Source organism: Theropithecus gelada, chromosome 1 (assembly GCF_003255815.1).
Source record: "Theropithecus gelada isolate Dixy chromosome 1, Tgel_1.0, whole genome shotgun sequence".
In the NCBI taxonomy this organism is placed as follows: Eukaryota; Metazoa; Chordata; class Mammalia; order Primates; family Cercopithecidae; genus Theropithecus; species Theropithecus gelada.
In genome coordinates, this window is record NC_037668.1 from 12,446,303 (window position 1) to 12,468,832 (window position 22,530).

Here is a 22,530-nt window from a genome sequence, read left to right on the forward strand (position 1 = left end):
AACAGAGCGAGACTCCGTCTCAAAAAAAAAAAAAAAAAAAAAAAAGAAGCCGGGCGCAGTGGCGGGCGCCTGTAGTCCCAGCTACTCGGGAGGCTGGGGCAGGAGAATGACGGGAACCCGAGAGGCGGAGCTTGCAGTGAGCCGGGATCGCGCCACTGCACTCCAGCCCGGGCGACAGAGCGAGACTCCGTCTCACCAAAAAAAAAAAAAAAAAAAAGAAAGAAAGAAAAAGCTTTCTAACAAGTTAGCTGCCTGGGCAGTAGAGATTGCTGACCCTGGAGTTACTCAGGCAAAGTCTAGATGACCACTTACTTGATGGTGATGCGAGTGAGTGTATCGGCTTTTTGCTCTCTGCCAGTGTTTTTCACACTTGAAGAAAAAAGTATTATTTATTAAGTTCTAAAAATTTTATATTTACATGTAACAATTTCAGACAAATTCAGAAATGATTTGGAAAATCACAAATTATATATTTACAGTCCAATTAATTTGACAAACTGAGTATACTCATGGGATGGGAATTCAGATAGAGAAAGGGAACATTACCGGCATCCCTGAAGCCCTCCTGATGACTCCAAGGATAACCATTATCCTAATTTTTAACACCATAGAATAATTTTGCCTAGTTTTGAACTTTATGTAAATAAAATTATACACCATTTTTACTCTTTCGTATGTGGCTTCTTTCACTCAATCTTTTGCTTTTGGAGTTCTATACTGTTATATGGTATTGTAGTCCATTTATTCTTGCTTTTAAATAGGTTTCTATTGTGTATAAATATATCAAATTTATTTGTCCATTCTATTCTTAATAGGCATTTGGGCAATTTCCAGTTTGGAGCTATTATAAACAGTGTTGCTATGAACATTTCTGTACAGGTCTTTTGGTGAACATTTGTACACATTTCTGTTGAGTAAATAAGTAGAAGTATGATTTCTGGGTAATAGGAAATGCATGTTCAGATTTAGTAAATACTGCCAGATTGTTTTTTTAAAGAGATTACAAAAGAGATTCTAAAGAGGGTATCCAAAGGAGGGAACATAGTGAAAAGGTGCTCCATATCACTAGTCATCAGGGAAATGCAAATTAGAACCACAACACCATGCTGCTGTATACATGTCAGAATGGCTGAAATTAAAAAGATAGAAAATAGCAAATGCTGGCAAGGTGGAACATTCAGAATGTTCACATTATTTTTTTTAACCTCTACTCACAATAAGTAATATATTTACATTGCAACCAAGTACACTTACATATGTAACAAACAAAGTTTCTTGTAACAATACTTAACATTACTATGTGTTTTGCTCTCTGGTATTTGCTATTCTATTCTTTTTCTTTAAAAATAAAATGTTGGCTCTGATTCACTGAATTTATTTCTCCACCTCATGGGTCACAGTTGGAAAAATCCTGTAATCACAGATCATGGCTGACATCTCAGATCCTTCCCAACTCAGAGATCAGATTAGTTCATAAACATTTATTAAAAGTTTGAGGTCTGGGTGCAATGGCTCATGCCTGTAGTCTCAACACTTTGAGAGGCCGAGGCAGGTGGATCACTTGAGGTCAGAAGTTCGGAACCAGACTGGCCAACATGCTGAAACCCCATCTCTACTAAAAATACAAAAATTAGCCAGGTGTGGTGGCCTGCACCTGTAGTCCCAGCTACTTAGGAGCCTGAGGCAGGAGAATCCCTTGAACCCAGGAGGCTGATGTTGCAGTGAGCTGAGATTGCACCACTGCACTCCAGCCTGGGTGACACAGTGAGATTCTGTCTCAAAACAAACAAACAAACAAATAAATAAATAAATAAATTTTGAGAGCCCCAAACAGGCCAGACTCTGTGCTAGATGCTAAGAATAAAACAATGAATGCAATGAATGAGGCTGGGTCTCTGCCTTTGAAGGCTTTACATTCTCATCATCTGTAATTTTAATAAACACTAAGGCAGAGATATGCACTGGCTGCTCTGGGTACACGGTGGATAGGGGATTGAAAGAATAAAAATTAACCATAATCGATAACATTTATTAAGCTTCCATTGTGTGCTAATCCCTTTGAATATTTAATTTACCTAATCCTTACAACCCTATAAGGTAAATGTTACATTCATTTTTAAGAAAAGCAAATTGAGCTTTAGAAAGATTAAATAATTTGCCCAGAGTGACACACACAGCTGAGAAATAAATATAGCCTTGAACTGTTTAGTTCCAAAATCTATGCTTTTATTTTAGTAGAGTTTTGTAGGTGACTCAGTTTATGACTTGCTTCCGAAGCTAGCTACTTGCTCAATTTACCCACAAAGGACAACGTGCTTTGTATTTTAGTTCTCAAAGTTAGATATGCTCTACTCCCAGCTACACATCATCTGCCCCTCTGCAGCTAAATGGAAAGGCCCCCTACCCACTGGGGCTGTTACCTGACTGTTGCTAAACTCACTGGTTAAATCAATTGGACAGAGCATGGTTGGCTCTAGAGTAGCAAATTTTCTATGAATATACTGGCCTTACAAAAAGCTGATTTGGTCACCAGCTTTCAGACTTATTTCCGTGAACAGGGCGAGGGTTGTCAAAAGAATAAGCTCATGGAGCTGATGAAGAACTTGATGATGAGGGGGAGGTTTTCCCACCCGGCAGGGCCGGTGTCAACCAGGCAAGCAGCTTCTACTGCTCTAAATTTTTAGCATCCACCTATCTGGACTAGCAGCTCCCTACACCTTCTGCTTTAAAGATTATCAGTATTTCAGGATTACTGTTTGTATTAATTTCCTATTGCTGGTGTAACAAATCACCACACACTTTTTTTTTTTTTTTTTTTTTTTCAGATGGAGTCTCACTCTGTCGCCCAGGCTGGAGTGCGGTGGTGCGACCCTGGCTCACTGCAACCTCCGCCTCCCAGGTTCAAGGGATTCTCCTGCCTCAGTTTCCCAAGTAGCTGGGGTTACAGGCACATGGCACCACACCCAGCTAATTTTTGTATTTTTAGTAGAGACGGGGTTTCACCATGTTAGCCTGGCTGGTCTCAAACTCCTGACCTCAAGTGATCCACCCACCTCGGCCTCCCAAAGTGCTGGGATTACAGGTGTGAGTCACTGCGCCCGGCCAAATCACCACAAACTTAGTGGCTTAAAACAACACAAATATACTGCCTTAAAGTTCTGGAGGTCAGAAGCCTGAACTTTGGTCTTGGGTTAAAACCAAGGTGTCAGCAGGACTGTGCTCCTTCTAGAGGCTCTAAAGGAGAATTTCTTCCTTGCCCTTCATGGCTTCTAGAGACTGCCCACATTCTGGGTTCATAGCCCCTTCCAGCAATGCCGTCACTGGCCTCTGCTTCTATCATCACATCTCCTTTGCTCATTCTGACCCTCTAGTGTCCTTCTTACTAGGACTCTTATGATTACATTGGACCCAACGAGATAATCCAGGATAATCTCCTCATCTCAAAATCTTTAATCACATCTGCAAAGCCCTCTTTTGCTATGGAAAGTGGCATATACACAGGATCTGGGGATTAGGAATGTGGACATTCTTATAAGGCCATTATTTTAGTCTACCACATCGTTCGATGCTGAAAAAATCATTACTAATTCTCTTCCCCATTTCAGTGGAAATGTTCTGGTTTCTAGCATATGGGAAAGCTGAGTAAATGTCAGGTGAATCATATACGAACCTTATACAACTTCCCCGAACACATAACTCAAGAAAAGAGTGAACTAGAAATGTTTAAGGGCAAGCTGTAAGACCGAAGGTTAGAAAAGGAAAGCAAATTAGTCTGTTTTGCTTTGTTTTCTATTACCCTGCAATTTGATTTAATAAAATGCAAGCATTAATTGCATTTGCCTGCTGTATCTGTGAAAATTTGGAAAATGGAAGTAACATTCAAGAAAAGTAATGATCTGGTTTCAAAATTTAAGAATTTTGACTTTGTTTCTTTTCTGAAGTACAGCCTTCAAGCAAGACAAGGTGTCCATTTACACAGCTATATTGTACTTAACAGATCTCCATTGATAGCTTATTTGAATTTGTTTTTCTCTGTATAAATCTTTAGCCTAGAGGAATCAGGGACATTTATTTTTCTTTCAATTCATGGTGAGTTAGTAGAGAGTCCTGTTTACAAAGACATAGTTACAACCAGAGATATATGGCCACTGAGGTTAAAGTGGTTAAGTGATTTGCTGGCGTTCACACAACTAGTATGTGTTGTATGAAGGCTTAGTTAATTCCAATATCTTTACTTATTATGGTGCTGGTGCTTTGCATGTAACACTTCATATTAGCAAAATGCTTGTTTTCATAATTCTTTTATTGAAACATCTTTGGAAGTTGAATTTCCTGTTTAATATTCAGCACTGCTAGCAACTAATTATCTGAATTTTAAGAAGGAAATTCTGCCTTGGAAACTCTGGCATACTTTTAAATGGGCCTATACTTGGATTTTGGCTTGGGTAATTTGCCAGAATCAATGGTTTCACTCCTACATGCTTATTTTCTGCATACTAGATCAGTCTGGACCTGACTTCCCCAACCCCCATTTCTTTCAGCTACATGCTAGGACTATGTTTAAAATACCTAAAGACTGGGAAGGGGTTGTTTTTGTCTCAGAAAGGATAAGTGACTCCTCATGGTGCCCTCCCCATCCTGGGAGGCTCGCCTGACTGTGGCTGAGGGATCATATTTTCAAGGCTAGGTGGAGTTTCCATCCATTCAGTGGATGCCCCAGGACACTACTCTTACTGAAATCTACCCCCATTTTATAAATAAAATTCCAAACTGGGCTCAGAACATTCCACAAGTTGTCTCTGGCAAAAATTCAAATAGCATTTAAAGTTAGAAGAAAGTCCAGAATACAAGAGATGTCATAATGACCCAAGGTGGCTCTATGCGATTCTATTTTAAAACACTCAAATGCACTGAGGACTTGTTTTCCTCTGTCTCAGAGCATTTTCTGAGTTCTGTGGCCAGCAAGACAAGTATGATCTGAATTTCTTTTTTCTGAACCCTTATGGCTAAAGTACTAAATTAGTCGTAGACTATTTATAATAAATTGTATAATAATAATGTTTTATTTTCATAGCACTTTCACAGCCTGTGATTCATCTTTCCTTAATCTGTCTCATTATCTTCAGTCCTTTTCTGCTTGTTACATTCCACAGAAACGTCTTTATTTCTTGTTTTTTCCAAGGCCTGTGAGGGAAGAGGTAACTTGCAGCTAGTGTCTTCTTATCGTGGTCATGGTGCAAACGGTGTAAAGAAACAACAACTTCTGACATATAGAAAGCATTGACTGGCCTGGTGCGGTGGCTCTCACCTGTAATCCCAGCATTTTGAGAGGCCAAGGTGGGAGGATCACTTGAGGTCAGGAGTTCGAGACCAGCCTGGCCAACATATTGAATCTCCATCTCTACTAAAAATACAAAAATTAGTGGGCATAGTGGGGGGTGCCTGTAATCCCAGCTACTTGGGAGGCCGAGGCGTGAGAATCGCTTGAACCCAGGTGGCAGAGGTTGCAGTGAGCCGAGATCATGCCAGTGCACTCCAGCCTGCGTGACAGAGCAAGACTCTGTCAGAAAAAAAAAAAAAAAAGGAAAAGAAAGCATTGACTGACAAAGAAAATTGAATAATTTCTATCATTTCACATAATTTAAGAATGAATTTATTTTCCATTTCATAATGTGGTATATTATCGTTCATAATGTAGAATAACATGCTGTGGATTTACAATATCTTTAAATCATTACCCTATCCCAAAGCATGTAGATTTCCAGTTTTTAACTATTACAAATAATACTTGATAAATATCTAGGTGCATAAAGCATCTTCTTCCACAGCGTCATTTTTTGAATGATAGATGTTCAGAAGCAGAATAACTATGTCAACATTTCCAGGTCTCGAAAGTACATTGCAAATTCCTTAAAGTTATAGTCTCATGAGAAGGATATTTCATTCAATTTAAATCTCTTTTTCAAGACCTGAATCCCTGTATTGTAAAGGGGGAAACTGAGGCACACTGACATAAAGTGACAAGCCCAGGTGAATTAATAGCTCCATTTCCAACTTTTACCCTTCCGTAGGGTAAAATGCTTCACTGTTGCTGTTAATCTCTATTACTATCCTGAAATGTTTCCTGAAATGATAATAAACAGAAAATTTTAACATAAGAAAGTAAAAGGTAGATGTAAATTACATCAAAACTATGTATACCTATTAGGATGTCTATTACAAGGAAAGAGAAAACAGATGCCATGTTTGGTTAGGGGATTATGGGGAACATCCTTTATATGCTGCTTTTAACCTAAGTCAACACAGGTTTTTATTGCAGGAAGAAGTTCACATTTGTATCTACCAAATGACAACATGTAAAGTTTGGAATTTAGTTGGTTTTAGGTTTCTCTGTGTATTACTTGGAGGTTTTCTTTGTATTACTTTCTTGTATTACTTGGAGATTTTCAGATTATTGGCACCACAGGAGCAGCATTATTGCCAGCAGACCCAGGGAGCCACTTGTAGAGTCACTGCGACTTAATTCACCCTGAGCTAAAATTATTATGAGTGGGCCTTAATAGGCCAGTTGTTCCCACCTACACATCTAGCCTTGCCTTTGCTGGGATAACTTTGTGTACCCTTCAGAGGTTAGATTCAGGAGTACCTCCTTTTGGAATTATTTTTAGAACCTAGGTCTGGGTGTTTTCTGTAGCCAGAACATGCTCTGCCTACTCTGTTGTAGCATGTAGCTGGTTGTTTAACTTGATATTTTCCATACTCCAAGTTTATCGGCAGAATAGAATGTTTTTGTCTGTAAGTCTTCAGCATCTAACATTGTTTCTAGCACTTAGAAGGTCATCTATTAAGAACTTTCCAGAGAACATTCCCCAAAAGGCTGATGGGAATGTCTGTTTGGTGGGTGTCTCTTTATTGTAGAATGGATACAGCAGGTTATCAAAGCTTGATGCCACTATACATTCAGATTGTATTTATCATTGTTTAAGAAATATGCATCTTGTTTCCTCCCTTATGGGAAAAGCAAAAAAAAAAGAAAAAAGAAAGAAAGAAGCAAAGAAAGAAAGAGAGAGAAAGAAAGAAAGAAAGAAAGAAAGAAAGAGAAATATGCATCAAATTCCTATGATCTAGACTTCTTTAATGCTGGACAGATGATAGTGAATGATCTAAAAACCCTCCCTTCCAGAGACTGACATTCTAGAGGGGTCACTAGGCATGCACATATTTCATGGTTATACCTTGACCTGACAGTGCCTTAACTCAAATTCACTTCAGTATGCTATAAGCACAGCCATCTTTTGTAGCTCATCTTTCTTCCAGATTTTCCACCCTTAGGATCTCTAATGCTGAAATTATACTTTTTGACCACAGGTCAAGTCCCCCACTTCCTCATTCTTTCTGAATGTTGTTTATCTCGTCATGTATTCCAGTTCCTCAACTCTCTGTATCTTCCAAGCCATCTGCTCTTTATTCACCTCCATACTGAACCTAGACGTCAGGGTCAGCTCTTTGAATCATGTTCTCAACGCTGCTTTAGAATCTCTCACTGCCTTAACAATCTCCCATTTTGGTAACCCTTAGTCAATTTTATTTTAAAATCCTAGAGGATTCTATGAGTGTTGTTTTAGTATGCTATAAAACCATACTGAGAAGAAAGACTCTAGATTCATTCTTACTAATCCTCAACAGGTCTATAACGCTGCTGAGAAATTCTCCTCCTCCTCCCACCTGCCTCTTTCCCCTGCTCCTCCTTCCCTGACTCTCTTCCTCTAAAAATGTATTCCTCACAACCTTTGATTTCCGTAGTGTAAATAAAAACAAGATGAAAAACTGTATGTTCAATATTATTTCTATTTGCAGAATTCACACAGGCAAATAAACTGAAGAACAACTAAAGTAAATACATAAAAATCTTTATCAATGTTGCCTTTAGGTGGTAGGATTTTAAAAATTATTTTTATTTTTCTCTGTACACTTTTCCATTTCCCAAAATTTCTACAAGAGTCATGTAATTCTTTTAAAATCATTAAAAATAGACATTGTAAAGAAAAAAAAACTGAAATATTATGTGAATATAAAAGGTGGAAAGGGGAAAAAAATCACCTGTTTCTTAACATTCAGTCTAGGGGTCTAGAAAGATTGAGCCAACTGCAATATACTCCAGTGCCTTGTGGATATTAGTTGTTAATGAAAACAGGATTGCAGGGTGCATTGCCAGGACCAAAAGCAAAATGCAAAATGTAAGTTTCAGAGGTGGGTGGAGAGACCATACACCATCCCTGGGTGATGTGACTGAATCCAAAGCAGGTTATTTTCATGTCTCTTTTGAAAGAGTGATATCTGTGTCTTGGCTGATGCGGGGGAGGTAGATGAAAATTTATTAGATATTTGGATATGTGATGACCTCAGAAGGCAAAGTGAAGAAAAATAATTACTTACTTATTAAGGGGTTTCTCTGAAGCTTGATGAATAGCATCAAGAAAGTAATGTTAGTTTCCTTATTTTCTTTAGGATGAAGACTTAGTGCAGGACCAAAACCAAAACAAAACAAAGATCCTAAAGCTTAAAGAAGTTGTTGTGGATGCACAATGATTTTGTAGCTCACTGTAGCTATTGGGGTCTTAGCACTCCAGAAAACAGCCTCTCAGAGTGATGGTCACTGTCAGTGAATAGACTTTGAGTGAAGGGTGTAATTGCAGCCTGTACTGGAATACAGTGGATGTTTCTGTATCAGTGCCAAGTCAGCCCACACTTAGTCAGCATGCAGAAGGAGGCTCACCGTGATGCTCTCTCTGCTCTGGGGGCTTTGCCAATTAAGCATCCTCACTTGCAGAGGTTATAATGATAGGTCTGGAGATGAGAAAAAATGGTAATCTCACTGTGTTATATAATAGTTTTAACGTTCTGCATCTGGGCCTTTTACCCTATTTGCATCTGAATATGTGTTTTTGCAATTCTGGTGCCACATTGTGGGGAGGGTATTTGGCAACATTTGGAACACAGAAAATATATCCAGTGTCTCTCCTTGGCAAGAGAAAAAAAAAAAAATCTGAGAAGTCTCAGAGCTTGTTCACTAATGCCTTTTCCACTTTAATTGTTTCTGTTTGCACCACCTTTCCTGTCTTGCAGTTTATTCCCTCGGGTAGGGACAATGCCAAGTGTTATCACAGGAGGGGCTGGAGAAAGGTGTAAATATTCTGAAAAAAGTGGGTTAGAGATAGAGAAGTATAAAATGATGGATGACTCACTTTGCATGATAGGACCTATATAAAAAGTCACACTAACCACTTCCCTTTTGGGATTTTAATTATTTTGTTACATGACATCTGTTACACCAGTACTCAAATACTCAAGTGTAAGCTGTGCCCATCAGGGATAAGTTGATAGTCAAAGAAAAAATTTGTGTCAGGGTTTGAGACAAAAATTCCATCTCATTAGTAGAGCAAACAGTCCACCCTTCCTTTTGCCTCAGCTTCTCAGGGGTCAGTTCCCTGGAGTCAACACAGGTACAAAGGAGGTTCCCAGTAAATGTGTGGTTAGAAATAGGGCGTATTGGGAAGAGTAAAAGTTTGGAGTCAAATAGATACAGCTTTCAAGTTCAGGCTCTGACACTAACTAGCTGTGCGATCTTGGGCAAATTACTTTATCCTTCCAAGTCCCTTGTTGATCCTCATCTGTAAACAGGGATAACAGTACCTACTTCACAGGATTCTATGACTTCTGAATGAACTGATGCCTAGAAAAGTATCAAGCATTCAGTAAATTTCAGAGGCAGCATTGGTGGAGTGGTGATGGTTGTCCATGATAATAATATGTTCATTTAGGCCAGGCGCGGTGGCTCACACCTGTAATCCCAGAACTTTGGGAGGCCGAGGTGGGCGGATCACAAGATCAGGAGATCGAGACCATCCTGGCTAACACAGCGAAACCCAATCTCTACTAAAAAAAAAAAAAATACAAAAACTAGCCGGGCGTGGTGGTGGGCACCTGTAGTCCCAGCTACTGGGCAGGCTGAGGTAGGAGAATGGCATGAACCCGGGAGGCGGAGCTTGCAGTGAGCCAAGATCAGGCCACTGCACTCCAGCCTGGGCGACGAGCAAGACTCCGTCTCAAAAAACAAAAAAACAAAATAATAATATTAATAATAGTATGTTCATTTAATACAAGATTAGTATTGAGGAAAATTCTAGCACAAGAAAACCTTTGGAATTGTAAAGTTATGTACCAGCAGTCCAGAAATTAACTGTAGATGTCTTTGTTTTTAAGTTGACACTATTTCTGGAATCTTACCATTTATAAATTGTCAGGGCCAGAGCTTCACATATCAAAAAATAGGCCACAGTTCCTCTCATTCTGACCCTTTTGTGTTTGCCATAGTTGAATATAGCTGTAAATTAAAAATAGGAAAAGTGGATCTTGGAACATTTGAAAGATTTATTCAATTTGAAACAGAAACCAGCAACTCATGTTAAATGAGCTCCAAGAATATGGGAATTGGAACAGAATCTGTGTTTGGTTCAATGCCTACTCCTGTGAGGACCCCAAGGAAGAGCAAACTTCAGCAGTCTTGCTGTCATGCCACATGCCCCTCACTGTTTGAGAGGCCACGCCGAACGGAATCATTTCCAGAGTTCATCTTTTATCAAGGTCATTAATTAGGAAGAATAATGTAAATTAACTAAAAATACACTATTCAAGCTTTTTAAAAATAAGAATTAGCCTTTTGGGAAAAATGGTAAAAAGAAAAAAAGGGGGAGGATGCTCAGTGTATTTTCTACCATTCTAAACTTGCGGCCTTTTCACTTCTCTGGGTTCTTTTCTAGTGTGTTTCTATGGGTATTTGCACAGTGATGTAAATCTTAGCCCCTTTCTTGCTGACATTATTTTAAATGATTTTGGGGGCTTCTAAGCTATACTGTTTGAGGAGGGAGGTGCAAATGAAGAAACAGTTTCACCCTTGGCTTTCCTTCATATTTCCACCTGAGGGTGAGCACTCGGGCAGGAAGGCTTGAGGTGGGGGAAAGGTAAACAGGAAGTTGGAAGATGTCCTAGGAGGCAGTTTAGGGCTCCTCAGGCTGGGGGCAGGAAGATGGAGGGGGCTGTTGTGAAGGGGAAAACAAAATGAAAGCCCCCTGAACACACCGTTCATCTTCCTGTCATTGGGTCTTTGTTATGTTTCCTTGTGTATTTACGCCCATTCTTTAAGACCTAGATTCGGTGTTTTCTGTTTTCTGTTAATTTCCTAGACTTCCCCCGCCACAGCCTTGCCCCAGCCCACTCCCCATCGGGACAAAATTAATTGCTATCTTATTTATGTTCTGAAATCTCTGTTAAATCTAATTTTTCTAATAATTATCTCTCTGAGTCATACTCCTGCTTCCCTCAATAGATTCTGAGTACCGAGACCACAGGGTATATATACTGTGTTTCTTCACTCTGAGCCCCTTCCCTTGGGGAGCATCAGATTCCTTTCTAACTTGTGGAGCAGCTGAGTGAGCCCCTTTCTCTGGCAATAAGAGAGGGAACTTGAGCTGTTAATAGAGCTAAAGTGATTTCTTAAAAATCTCCTGAGACACTGAGAGTATGCTTATTAACTCAGTACCCATCTAAAGTGACCTCTCTATCCTTCCAGTTATTGATTCATATCGGGCAGGCAGTGTGCTCAGAGTGGATGTGGGTGAAGCGGGAAGGGTGAGGTGTCTGGTAGGGCTGATATGTATTGCTATGTTGTAGCTTGCTCTTGACCTATAATGAGTAATCTGCAGAGCAGAGAAGATTGAGTGAGATCATGTCTGGAAGGTACCCTGGATCCTTGGACAGTGTTAAAATGGGTTTTATGTTTAAGCATCTATTAGAATAGAATTGCATAATTACTGTAAGGAACCTTAGAAATTCATGTCCTTCTTTTATAAATATTAGAGAAAACTAATACCCAGAGAGGTGAAAGTGACATACAAGCCAGTATAGTAGCTTGTCACCACAAATTAATTAATTGTGTGTTGAAGCCAATGGGTTTCTCAAGACTGCGTCTTAAGAAAGCAGAAATGAAATTCTGTCTGCACTTGGTCTGTACTGGGGTAACAGCATCAGAAGCCTGCAAGATGCCAGACAAGTATCATAATTAAGTGAATGAGGGACGACAAGGACAGGGAGTGGCAGGAACTGTGGCAAACTGGAAAACACATCCCTGTCCTGTGTAAAGGGGGCAAGTTATCCCCCTGTGTGGGAAGGCAGGCACAGTGTTGGTAGACCCAGTCATTTCCCAAGAGCAGTTAGAAATGGGTCAAACTTGTGTGGGCTGAATAAAACATGTCGGATGGGCTGAATTTGGCCTGAGGGTTGACCTTGCTCCTGACAGCAGATGCAGCCACCTTTGTCTGTGGACTAGGCAGAAATGCTCAGTGAATAGCAGCAGCTAAGTATAAATTTTTTCCCCACAAATTTTTTTAAGACATTGTTCTGGTTGATAGTTTTGACATCCTTCTATTTTACCTCCACAGAGGGGAGTGTGTATGTAGTACCTTCCTCTTTGGCATTGTTTACTCTCAGGGAAAGCTTTTAAGGAGGAGAAGGGAAAGAGGCAGGGGGCCTGGAAGGATCACAAGCTGGTGATCTACTTTTAGATACAAAATAATTGTCAGGTGGCATGTGCAGCCCAATGTGCCCTGTCTGGTATTTTCATGTCCATCTGGGACTTAACTAAGTGAAGATTTCTGCCAAGATCCAGCCCTGAGGCAGGGAAGAAAAAACCACCAATTTCCAAGCAAATGCCAGATCCTCCTCTGCCTCCCTGTGAATATCTTCTGGCTTTTAAAAAGAGGAGTCCTGCAGGCTGGGCGTGGTGGCTCACTCCTGTAATCTCTGTACTTTGGGAGGCCGAGGCTGGCGGATCATCTGAGGACAGGAGTTCGAGACCAGCCTGACCAATAAGGAGAAATCCCATCTCTACTAAAAATACAAAATTTGCCAGGCATGGTGACAGGCGCCTGTAATCCCAGCTACTGGGGAAGCTGAGGCAGGAGAATCGCTTGAACCTGGGAGGCGGAGGTTGTGGTGAGCCGAGATCGTGCCATTGCACTCCAGCCTGGGCAACAAGAGAAAAACTCTGTCTCAAAAAAAAAGAGAGAGAGAGAGAGAAGTCCTTTAAATCTCTGTTTACAGAATTCTTGGGAGCCCTCAAGAGTTTAAAGAATAAGCTATCTATTGAAAGCATCTTTCTGTAGGGCCATTGCAATAATCTGTTTCTGACTTCCCCATTAGACAGTCAGTTGTCAAGACAGTAGCTGGCCGCCCTTTAAAACATTAGTCACTGAGTCCGTCTTTCTTTTTGATTCACAAGACTCTAGTGGCTAAATGCCTCCCTGTGTCCTGAAAGGCTTCAAACAGTCTGTGCCCTCTGCCCAGTCCTCCCATTACTTCCCTGACCTCGCCTCCTACTACTCACCACGTGCTCACTGCGCCCAGCCACTAACTAGTATGCTCCCTCTTATGGGCCTTTGCATTTTATGTTCTCTGCTTAGAAGACTCTTTCCCTAGAGACCTCCATGCCTATCCTTATGGCTTCATAGAGCAGCCTTGTCTACTGAAAATTGCAATCCCCTCTACCTCCTCCTACCTCCAGCTCTCCCTATCCACATTCCTCACTTTACTTTTTTTTTAATAGCATTTGTTTCCAAGCGCTACTATACAATTTATTTATTCGTCTCCCCTTACTGTAAACATTCCATGAGTGCAGGTATTTTTGTCTGTTTTGCTCACTGCTGCATTTGTGGAGCTTACAACAGTGCCTAAAAACATAGCATGGGCTTGACAAGTATTTGTTGAATACATTTTGAGATACTGTCCCCTCTCTGCTAGGGATGGTGGTATTTACTATGATGAACAGACACACCTCTTGCTACTGAATCATGGTGTTATTAACATTTCCACTCATAAACTTTATCTGTTTTTCAAGGTTTCTGTGTCAATTCTACTTTCTAAACATATCTTGAATTTTTAAAATTTCCCCTTTGTTAAACCATCACAACTTCCTATTTGGAATATAGACTCTCACCATCCATTTTTGCCCCTCCACAGTCTCACTGTGTAGAGCCAGAATGCAGCTAGAATGACCTATCTAAAATATAAATCTGATCATTACCACGCTTTCCTTCATTTAAAATCCTTCATTGACTTCCCATAGCTTTTCACACTAGACTCAGTAGCCTTACCCCATACCACAGGTCCTGCATGGCTTGGTTGCAACGTTAGCTTTCTTTGTTCCTCTAACAGGCCAGAGTCCTTTCTGACTCGGGGCCTTTGCTGTTCTCTCATGGTGGAACACTCTCCCACTCCCAGTCTCCCATTCTACACCTGGTTGACATCCTCTCATCTACATTTAAACGTTCCTTTCCCTGAGTTTCTCTGAGTCCCTGTGCTAGTTAAGTTCCCTCTGCATTTTCCTTCACAACATTTACTACAATAGTAGCTAATACTTGTGAAATTATTTAAAGGCTGGCTCTCACGTACTTATTGAGAACAGGAGCTCTTCTGTGGTGTTTGCCTTTGTATCCCCAGCACTTGACACTGTCCTTGATACATAATAGAAGCTTAGTAAATACTTGCAGAGAGATAAATAGAAACAACAAATAGGTAGGTGTCTTCTCCTTGATCCCTGGGATTGGGAGCCTTGTGGGGTAGTAACTCATTCATTAATGATGTGTTTCTCTCCACAGAGATTATTTTGCAGAGGATGATGGGGAGATGGTACCCAGAACAAGTCACACAGCAGGTAAGGATGCTATGGGCCTTGCCTTGTTAAATTCTTTGTTTCTTTTGTTTATTCATTTGTTTCTCTTTTGAGACAGGGTCTCACTCTCTTACTATGGATGTAGTGCAGTGGTGTGATCATAGCTCACTGCAGCCTCAAACTCCTGGGGTCAAGCTGTCCTTCCACCTCAGCCTCCTGAGTAGCTGGGACTACAGACATATGCCTAATTTTTAATATTTTTTTTTAGAGATGGGAGTCTTGCTATGTTGCTCAGGCTGGTTTTGAATGTCTGACCTCAAGCGATACACCCACTTCAGCTTTCCAAAGTGTGTGGGAGAAATTGGCACTTGGCCAATTCTTGGTTTTCTATTGATCATAATTCTCTTGAATTACGGCCTCTTTAAATTCATCATGGCAATATCTTCAAACTTTTGTGCATTTCCAAATTTGCACATACTACTGTAGCAATTTCACACTGAGAATTATAAGCTAGATATAATTCTATGTACTGAGAAGCAGCACAGTACAGTAAATCATTACAGATACTTATGTGAATTCTTCATACTTTTAATGATTCTGTAATTGCAAGGCTAAACTCACTTGTACAATGATTAAAATAAATTATGCTACTAAAATGAAAGCTCTATCTTAATACACAGTTAAAATGTGTATAATAGGCCGAGCACAATGGCTCAAGCATGTAATCCCAGCACTTTGGGAGGCTGAGGTGGGCGTATCACCTGAGATCAGGAGTTCAAGACCAGGCTAGCCAACATGGTGAAACCCTGTCTCCACCAAAAATACAAAAATTAGCTGGACATGGTGGCCCATGCCTGTAATCCCAGCTGCACAGGAGACTGAGGCTGGAGAATCTCTTGAATCCAGGAGGCAGAGGTTGCAGTGAGCCGAGATCGTGGCACTGCACTCCAGTCTGGGTGATAGAGCAGACTCAGTCTCAAAAAATAAAACATAAATAAATAAATAAATAAATAAAATGGGTATAATAATAATGTTAATCTCATACGTGAGATGGAGAAAAGCTTTTAGTACAGAGGCTGTCAAGGAATAAGCACTCAGTATCTTACCTATTGTACTATTAATGTATTCCTAACAACAGCACAATTATTAGTGCGCTAACATTAGACAGAGATCTACTTGAATTGCAAAACCAAAGAGAAGATAACATTCTTTTGGGGTCTATTTTTCATAAAACTTGTTCTCAACCTGAGGGTTTTACTTTCTTGCTAAGTTCTTTGCCTTTTTTGTAACAGCCTGGAAGCACAGATTGCTTATATGCACAATTTGGAAAAAAGTTTTTAATTTGAATAAGTTAAGAATTTCAGAGTCACTTAAAATTAGTATTTGAAATTGTGTGTTAAATCCACAAATTCCAAGGGTTACTATGCTCAACATTTTAAATGTCAATATTCTACATTTTGAGGCAAAAAATGAAGGACTAGGGCAAAAATGTGAGGGGAATGGATAAAATGCTTACTACATATAAGACATGTGGCAAGGTGCTTTTATTTATTATTTTATTTAATCCATATAACAGCTCTATAAAGCAGATATTATTATCCCTGTTTTTACAGAGGCAATATATCAGCAAAACTAAGAGATTTGCCTAAATTCCCACAATTGGCAAGTGGTCAGGATTCAAATCTAAGCCTCAAGGCATTGCTCTTTCTATCATATCCACCAATCTAACTATAAAGTATTGTTATTCTGTCTTATCAAATTATCTTCCCCTTAGTAGTATATTTAATTTCACCTAAATGTGGAAGAAATCATTTTTTCTATTTACATTTATTTATTTATTTATTTTTGAGACAGAGTCTTGCTCTGTCACCCAGGCTGGAGTACTGTGGTGCCATCTTGGCTCACTGCAACCTCTGCCTCCCAGGTTCAAGCAATTCTCCTGCCTCAGCCTCCGGAGTAGCTGGGATTACATGCGCCTGCCACCACAGCTGGCTAATTTTTATAGTTTTGGCAGAGATGGGGTTTCACCATGTTGGTTAGGCTGGTCTTGAACTCCTGACCTCAAATGATCCGCCTGACTCAACCTCCCAAAATACTGGGATTACAGGTGTGAGCCACCATGCCCAGCCTCTAATTACTTTTAATTAAAAATTTTGCATTTACTTAGAAACATTCAGAATATCACCCAAACAGGTGCAATATCATCATAATTATTTTATTATTTGCTATCACAGAGTAGTATGCAACTAACAGAACAATTATATTGGGTAAGCTGCATGAAAAACAATTGAAGAGCAAAAAAAATAATATCTCCATATATATGTAATTGATTTGTGCTATGCACCAATAAAGCCTGCTTTAAATTTCTGTTCTAGTTTAAACCCCCACACAGTACCAGGCAAGGTTAGTGGCTATTGAAAATATCATTAAGGACAGGGTTATCTAAAGACACACTGGATACTACATTAATTTTGCAAAAATAAAAAGACAGTGTACAGTGTTCAGTTTAAAAACAAATGATATGATCTTACATTTCAGTTTTTTTCTTTGAAATCAGTGGTGTAATGGGGAGTTAAATACTTTTAGGCAAAAAACAAACTCATACACACACACACAAAAAACAAATTTAAAAAACAAAACAAAACAAAAGCCTCTTTTAAAATCACCCCACTGACTATCATCATTTTTTCTTCACCCTTTTCATCTTTCTATTCATCAATGTCTTTCCAGTCCTTTTTTCTTTCTTCTTTTTTCTTTTTCCAGTTTTTCCAACTTCCGTTTTCCCTGCATCAGACTTTCTTTTATCCCAGAATACAGCAATAGCCTTTATATCTATGATCTTAAAAGCCTTTCTTTCCTCAAGGCTGTATATTATCTGCAGCAGTAATTCTTCATTTCTTTCATTTCTCTCAGTTTCCTTACAACATCACCAATGAATTAGCCGAGATGTTCTCCTGTGCTCTTCTGGGGCAATTTTCAGAACAAAACAAGAAAAAGGAGATCCCTTTGGTACATTAGAATCCTGGGACTTCTTTTCTCTCTCTCTCTCTTTCTCTTTCTCTCTCTCATTTCCTTGCAGAGAGAATATAGATTTTTGTTTCTTTCTTATAATGGGCCTGTTCACCTTCACCCTGTCTTCAAATTTTTTCTTTCTCTTTAGCAGAAATGAATTTCCATCTTTTCTGAACATAAAAAAAAAGAATTCTAAGAAGTTGACTGAAGCATCTGGGTGCTTTTTCTTGGGCTCCTTCTGGCAAGTTGGCAGAATGAAGGAAAGAAGGCAGGGAAGGAGGGAGAGAGGAGGGAGGGAGGGAAGGAAGGAAGGAAGGAAGGAAGGAAGGAAGGAAGGAAGGAAGGAAGGGAGGGAGGGAGGGAGGGAGGGAGGGAGGGAGGGAGGGAAGTGGAGGGAGGGGAGGGAAGGAAGGAGGCCGGCAGAGAGGTAGGAGGGAAAGAGAAAGAAAAAAGAAAGAGAAAGGAAGAAAAGAAGGAAGGAAGGGAGAGAGTGAGAAAGAGAGAAAGAAAAAGAGAGAAAGAAAAAGAGATAGGAAGAAAAGCATGCAATGGCATTTTACCTCTTACTGCCTTGGATCTCCTTTGCCCAAGTGTCTAGTTAACTTTTCCTCAGCAAGGCAGTCACCCTGTACCTGTTTTGCTTACTTGCCCTGACACTGTCTGTAGAGCTTAATACTTTGCCATGATTGTCTTCTTTCTTATTTAAAAAGTAGTTCCATAGTAAAGGTTATTTCCTTCCGTCAGCCAAGAAAGTAATGTAGCTTTCTATGTTTTCTACCTGAGTCTGTAACTCCAACTCTGCCCCAACATGGAGTCCTCTGTGTACTTTGTTTGACAGAGGCTCTGATTTCTCATTCTTTAACAATGTTACTTTTCAAAAGCAAGCATAGGGTTAATTACGGCTTAGACTCCACTAGGTTCTTCCAAAGCAATGCTTCCATTGGTTAATGGAGTGATTGAATCTCTGACTCTTTACCTGTTTTCCCCACTCTCAGACCTGTTGCAATCCCTTTAATTGCTAAAATAACACAGTAGTAGCATACTGCTAAGAAAGACAGATGGAGAAAATATGGGATTGGTTCTGCCACTTTTTAGCAATGTGATCTTGGACAAGCAAACTTTCTGAACCTTTACTTATTCATCAGTAAAATGGATTTAATAATCACTTATGTCTATTTCACTCATTGCAGTGATTTCATAAATGAAATAATTCACGTGAAACTATTTTGTAATATGTAATGCCCTTTAAATATGTTGGTTGTTACAATTGTTACTATTACTAAATAGTAACCTGAAAAATTATCTGTAGAGATATTTGTAGATAGAGTTTGCTAGTAGCTTGGTTCTTTCCTTTAGACTGTTTTGGTTACCTTTTGTTATGTGACAAACCATCCCAAAACTTAGTGACTTAAAACAGGGGTCAGCAGCAAACTACAGCCCATGGACCAACAGCCAGTTTTTATAAGTAAAGATTTATAGCCACACAGTCACACTCATTGATTTACAGATGGTCTGTGTCTGCCCCGTGCTACAGTGTAGAGTTGAGTACCTGTGACAGAGATGATATGACCCACAAGCCTAAAACACTGTCTGGTCCTTTAAGAAAAAGTCTGCCCACACCTGGCTTAAAACAACAATGATTTATTATTTCTCACAATTCTGTTTTGGCAAACTGGGCATTGTCACTGCTGGTCTCACTTGGGATCACTCAAATGGCTGCAACATTCTGATGGCTTGACTGGTACTTAAGATCTCAGACAGCCTTGCTGACATGTCTGGCAGGTGGTGACTGTCAGCTGGGGCATCTTCACTTCCCTGAACAGCCTTTCCTTCTCCGGTGGGGTAGACTGACTTCTTCACAGCATGGTTGACTTGGGATGCTAATAAGGCAAGAGCAGAAATGCAAGGCCTCTCAAAGCTAGTCTCTGGAACTCATACAGTAGCACTTTTATCATATTCTGCCAGTCAAGGCAAGCCACTTTGCCAACCCAGATTCAAGAGCTGGGGAAATAGGCTTCATTTCTTGATGGCAGGAGTATCATATTGCAAAGGCATATGGACACAAACTAGTTTGATTCACTGGGGATGGCTATTAATATGATCTACCACAGGCTGCTTTATGTAAACTTTTTCTATGTGGCCTAGATTGAGTTTGTATTTTGCAGAAACTGAATTCTGCTGAAATGTGCCAGTCAGAATGATCCTAGTGCCATTATTATATAAACCTTTTTTGTTGTTGTTCTGTTTCACTGACAGCTTTTCTTAGTGACACTAAAGATCGAGGCCCTCCAGTGCAGTCACAGATCTGGAGAAGTGGTGAAAAGGTCCCCTTTGTGCAGACATATTCCTTGAGAGCATTTGAGAAACCTCCTCAGGTACAGACCCAGGCTCTTCGAGACTTTGAGAAGGTAAGTCATGTGAGTGGATAATTGTTATCCCAATTAGAAGCAGTACTATGGAATAGTGATGTCTTATAAAAATATGACCAATGGATTGGTCTGGATTATGGATGGTATTATCATTATGGTGTCTCTTTCAAGAGCATGTGTCCCAATAAACATATGCTCTGTTAGCTGTGTGCTGGGGGGTGTGATTTATGGACCCCCTTGCCTGTACAGCAGCCCCCCCTTATCTGTAGGGAGTACATTCTAATACCCCCTTTGGATGCCTCAAACTGCGTAGTACTGAGCCCTATATTTACTATGTTTTTTTCTATACATACATGCTTATGATAAAGTTTAATTTATAAATTGTTAATGAGATTGACAATAGTTAATAATAACATAGAACAATTATAACAATATACCAGCATTACTACTCTTGCACTTTTACATTAGTAAGTAAAATAGGAGTTACTTGAACACCGCGCTGTGATACTGCAACAATCTGATAACCCAGACAGCTACTGAGTGACTAACTGGTGGGCAATGTATACGGCCTGGATGTGCTGGACAAAGGGATGATTCAAGGGTGAGATGGAGTGGAAAGCACGAGATTTCATCATGCTACTCAGAACAATGTGCAATTTTAAATTTATGAGTTGTTCATTTCTGGAATTTTCTATTTAATATTTTCAGACTGTGGTTGACTATGGGTAACTGACACCATGGAAAGCAGAACTGTGGATAAAGGGGGACTAACTATACCAGTAAATGCTGCCTCATCACCTATACCCTTGGCTTACTTCTCAGATAAACTCAGGAAGTTTAAATGGCATTCTGAGAATCTGTAGCTGCAACATAGTAAGCCCGGGAGTCCCAGTCCAGCAGCTAGTATTGTATTCTCTGTTGCTCGCTTGGACCTCTCTCGATATCTAGGAATTGTCTGCAGTATGCGGTGGCGCAGTAACAACCGTTTGTTTCTCAACAAGAATCTGATAATGTTGCTTGAACCTCCTGAACCAGTGCTGCGTGCTCTGCTTCTTCATATGTTTGTTCTTAGATTTGACCAAAAACAATAACTGATAATGTAATACAGATTCCCCAGCTCCCTGTGAGCTGGGTTGATCCCAGGAAGTCTGTAGAAGTTACTGGGTTTTAAATAGCCCAGAAACAGGCAGCTGGAATTTCTTACACTCCTGTGCTCTACAGAAAGAAATAGCTCTTTGGTGCCCCCTCAGGGATACCCAGCGAGCAGGTCCCACGTAAGTAATGTGTAAATTGTAAAATACTGGGGTTTCTCTCATTCTGGAATTGATAACTTTTGACAGAAAAAAAAAATAAAGTAAAATTCTAATTTCAAAAATGTTTGCGTTGACCTGGGTTTACCCCATCTCTCCTCAATTTGTAAGTAGAAATATTTCACCAATACTTTCTGTACATCCTACCAGATATTTCTGTGGGCAAAGAATATGCACCATATAACATGTGCCTAATAATTATCAGCCTATTCTTCATCTTTTTTGCTCAGCGTTCTCATGTATACTGTGTGTATTTTTTTTAAAGACACGGAGAGTTTGCATGATAATTAAGAGGCTTTTGAAGACTAAACCTCTGAACAGCTGTGTGGTGCTGGTGGGGGGAGCAAGGATGCTAACACCGCAACCCCCTCCTTTTTTTTTTCACCTTTTGGATCTGCTGTGATGCAGAAAGGGTGAGCAGAGCTGCAGAGCTCCTCAAAACTGTGGGGTGCTCTCTAAAGGACAGCCAGCCTGCATGTTCCCTTACATTGAGAGATGACTGGAAATATAGAAATAAGCAGTGTCACCTCCATTGAAGGAATGCATTGAAGGAATGCAGATATAAGGCCCAAAATCCTTTTCTCTTAAAGTTTAGGTCTAATATGACAGATTAGTTCTGATTTCTCAATGCTGGGAAACACTGACAGAAACCAAGCTAAGATGCAGGGAAAAGGCCAATAAGAGATAGTTTAAATCTCTCTGTGCTATGTGTCAAATAAAAAGTAAATAAAGAGGCTACAACCCACTTCAGGCTTGATCAGAAAGTCATTGCCAGTAAATCATGCAGTGTTGTGTCACATGTTTGTTCATTTTTTTTTTTTTTTTTGAGACGGAGACTTGATCTGTCGCCCAGGCTGGAGTGCAGTGGCCGGATCTCAGCTCACTGCAAGCTCTGCCTCCCGGGTTCACGCCGTTCTCCTGCCTCAGCCTCCCGAGTAGCTGGGACAACAGGCGCCCGCCACCAAGCCCGGCTAATTTTTTGTATTTTTTTAGTAGAGACGGGGTTTCACCGTGTTAGCCAGGATGGGCTTGATCTTCTGACCTCGTGATCCACCCGCCTCGGCCTCCCAAAGTGCTGGGATTACAGGCGTGAGCCACAACGCCCGGCCACGTT

General features: G+C 40.1%; 1 protein-coding gene across 3 annotated transcripts in view; it reads left to right on the forward strand.

Annotated features, from left to right (window-relative positions):
* Positions 1 to 22,530, forward strand: part of LOC112618235 (myomegalin) — a 349,895-nt gene that overhangs the window by 30,104 nt on the left and 297,261 nt on the right. For all 3 annotated transcript variants that reach the window (XM_025375027.1, XM_025375035.1, XM_025375071.1), the window contains exons 2-3: positions 14,712 to 14,767; positions 19,994 to 20,145. In XM_025375027.1, the coding sequence (XP_025230812.1) occupies positions 14,712 to 14,767; positions 19,994 to 20,145 (208 nt within the window). The remainder of the gene's footprint in view (positions 1 to 14,711; positions 14,768 to 19,993; positions 20,146 to 22,530) is intronic.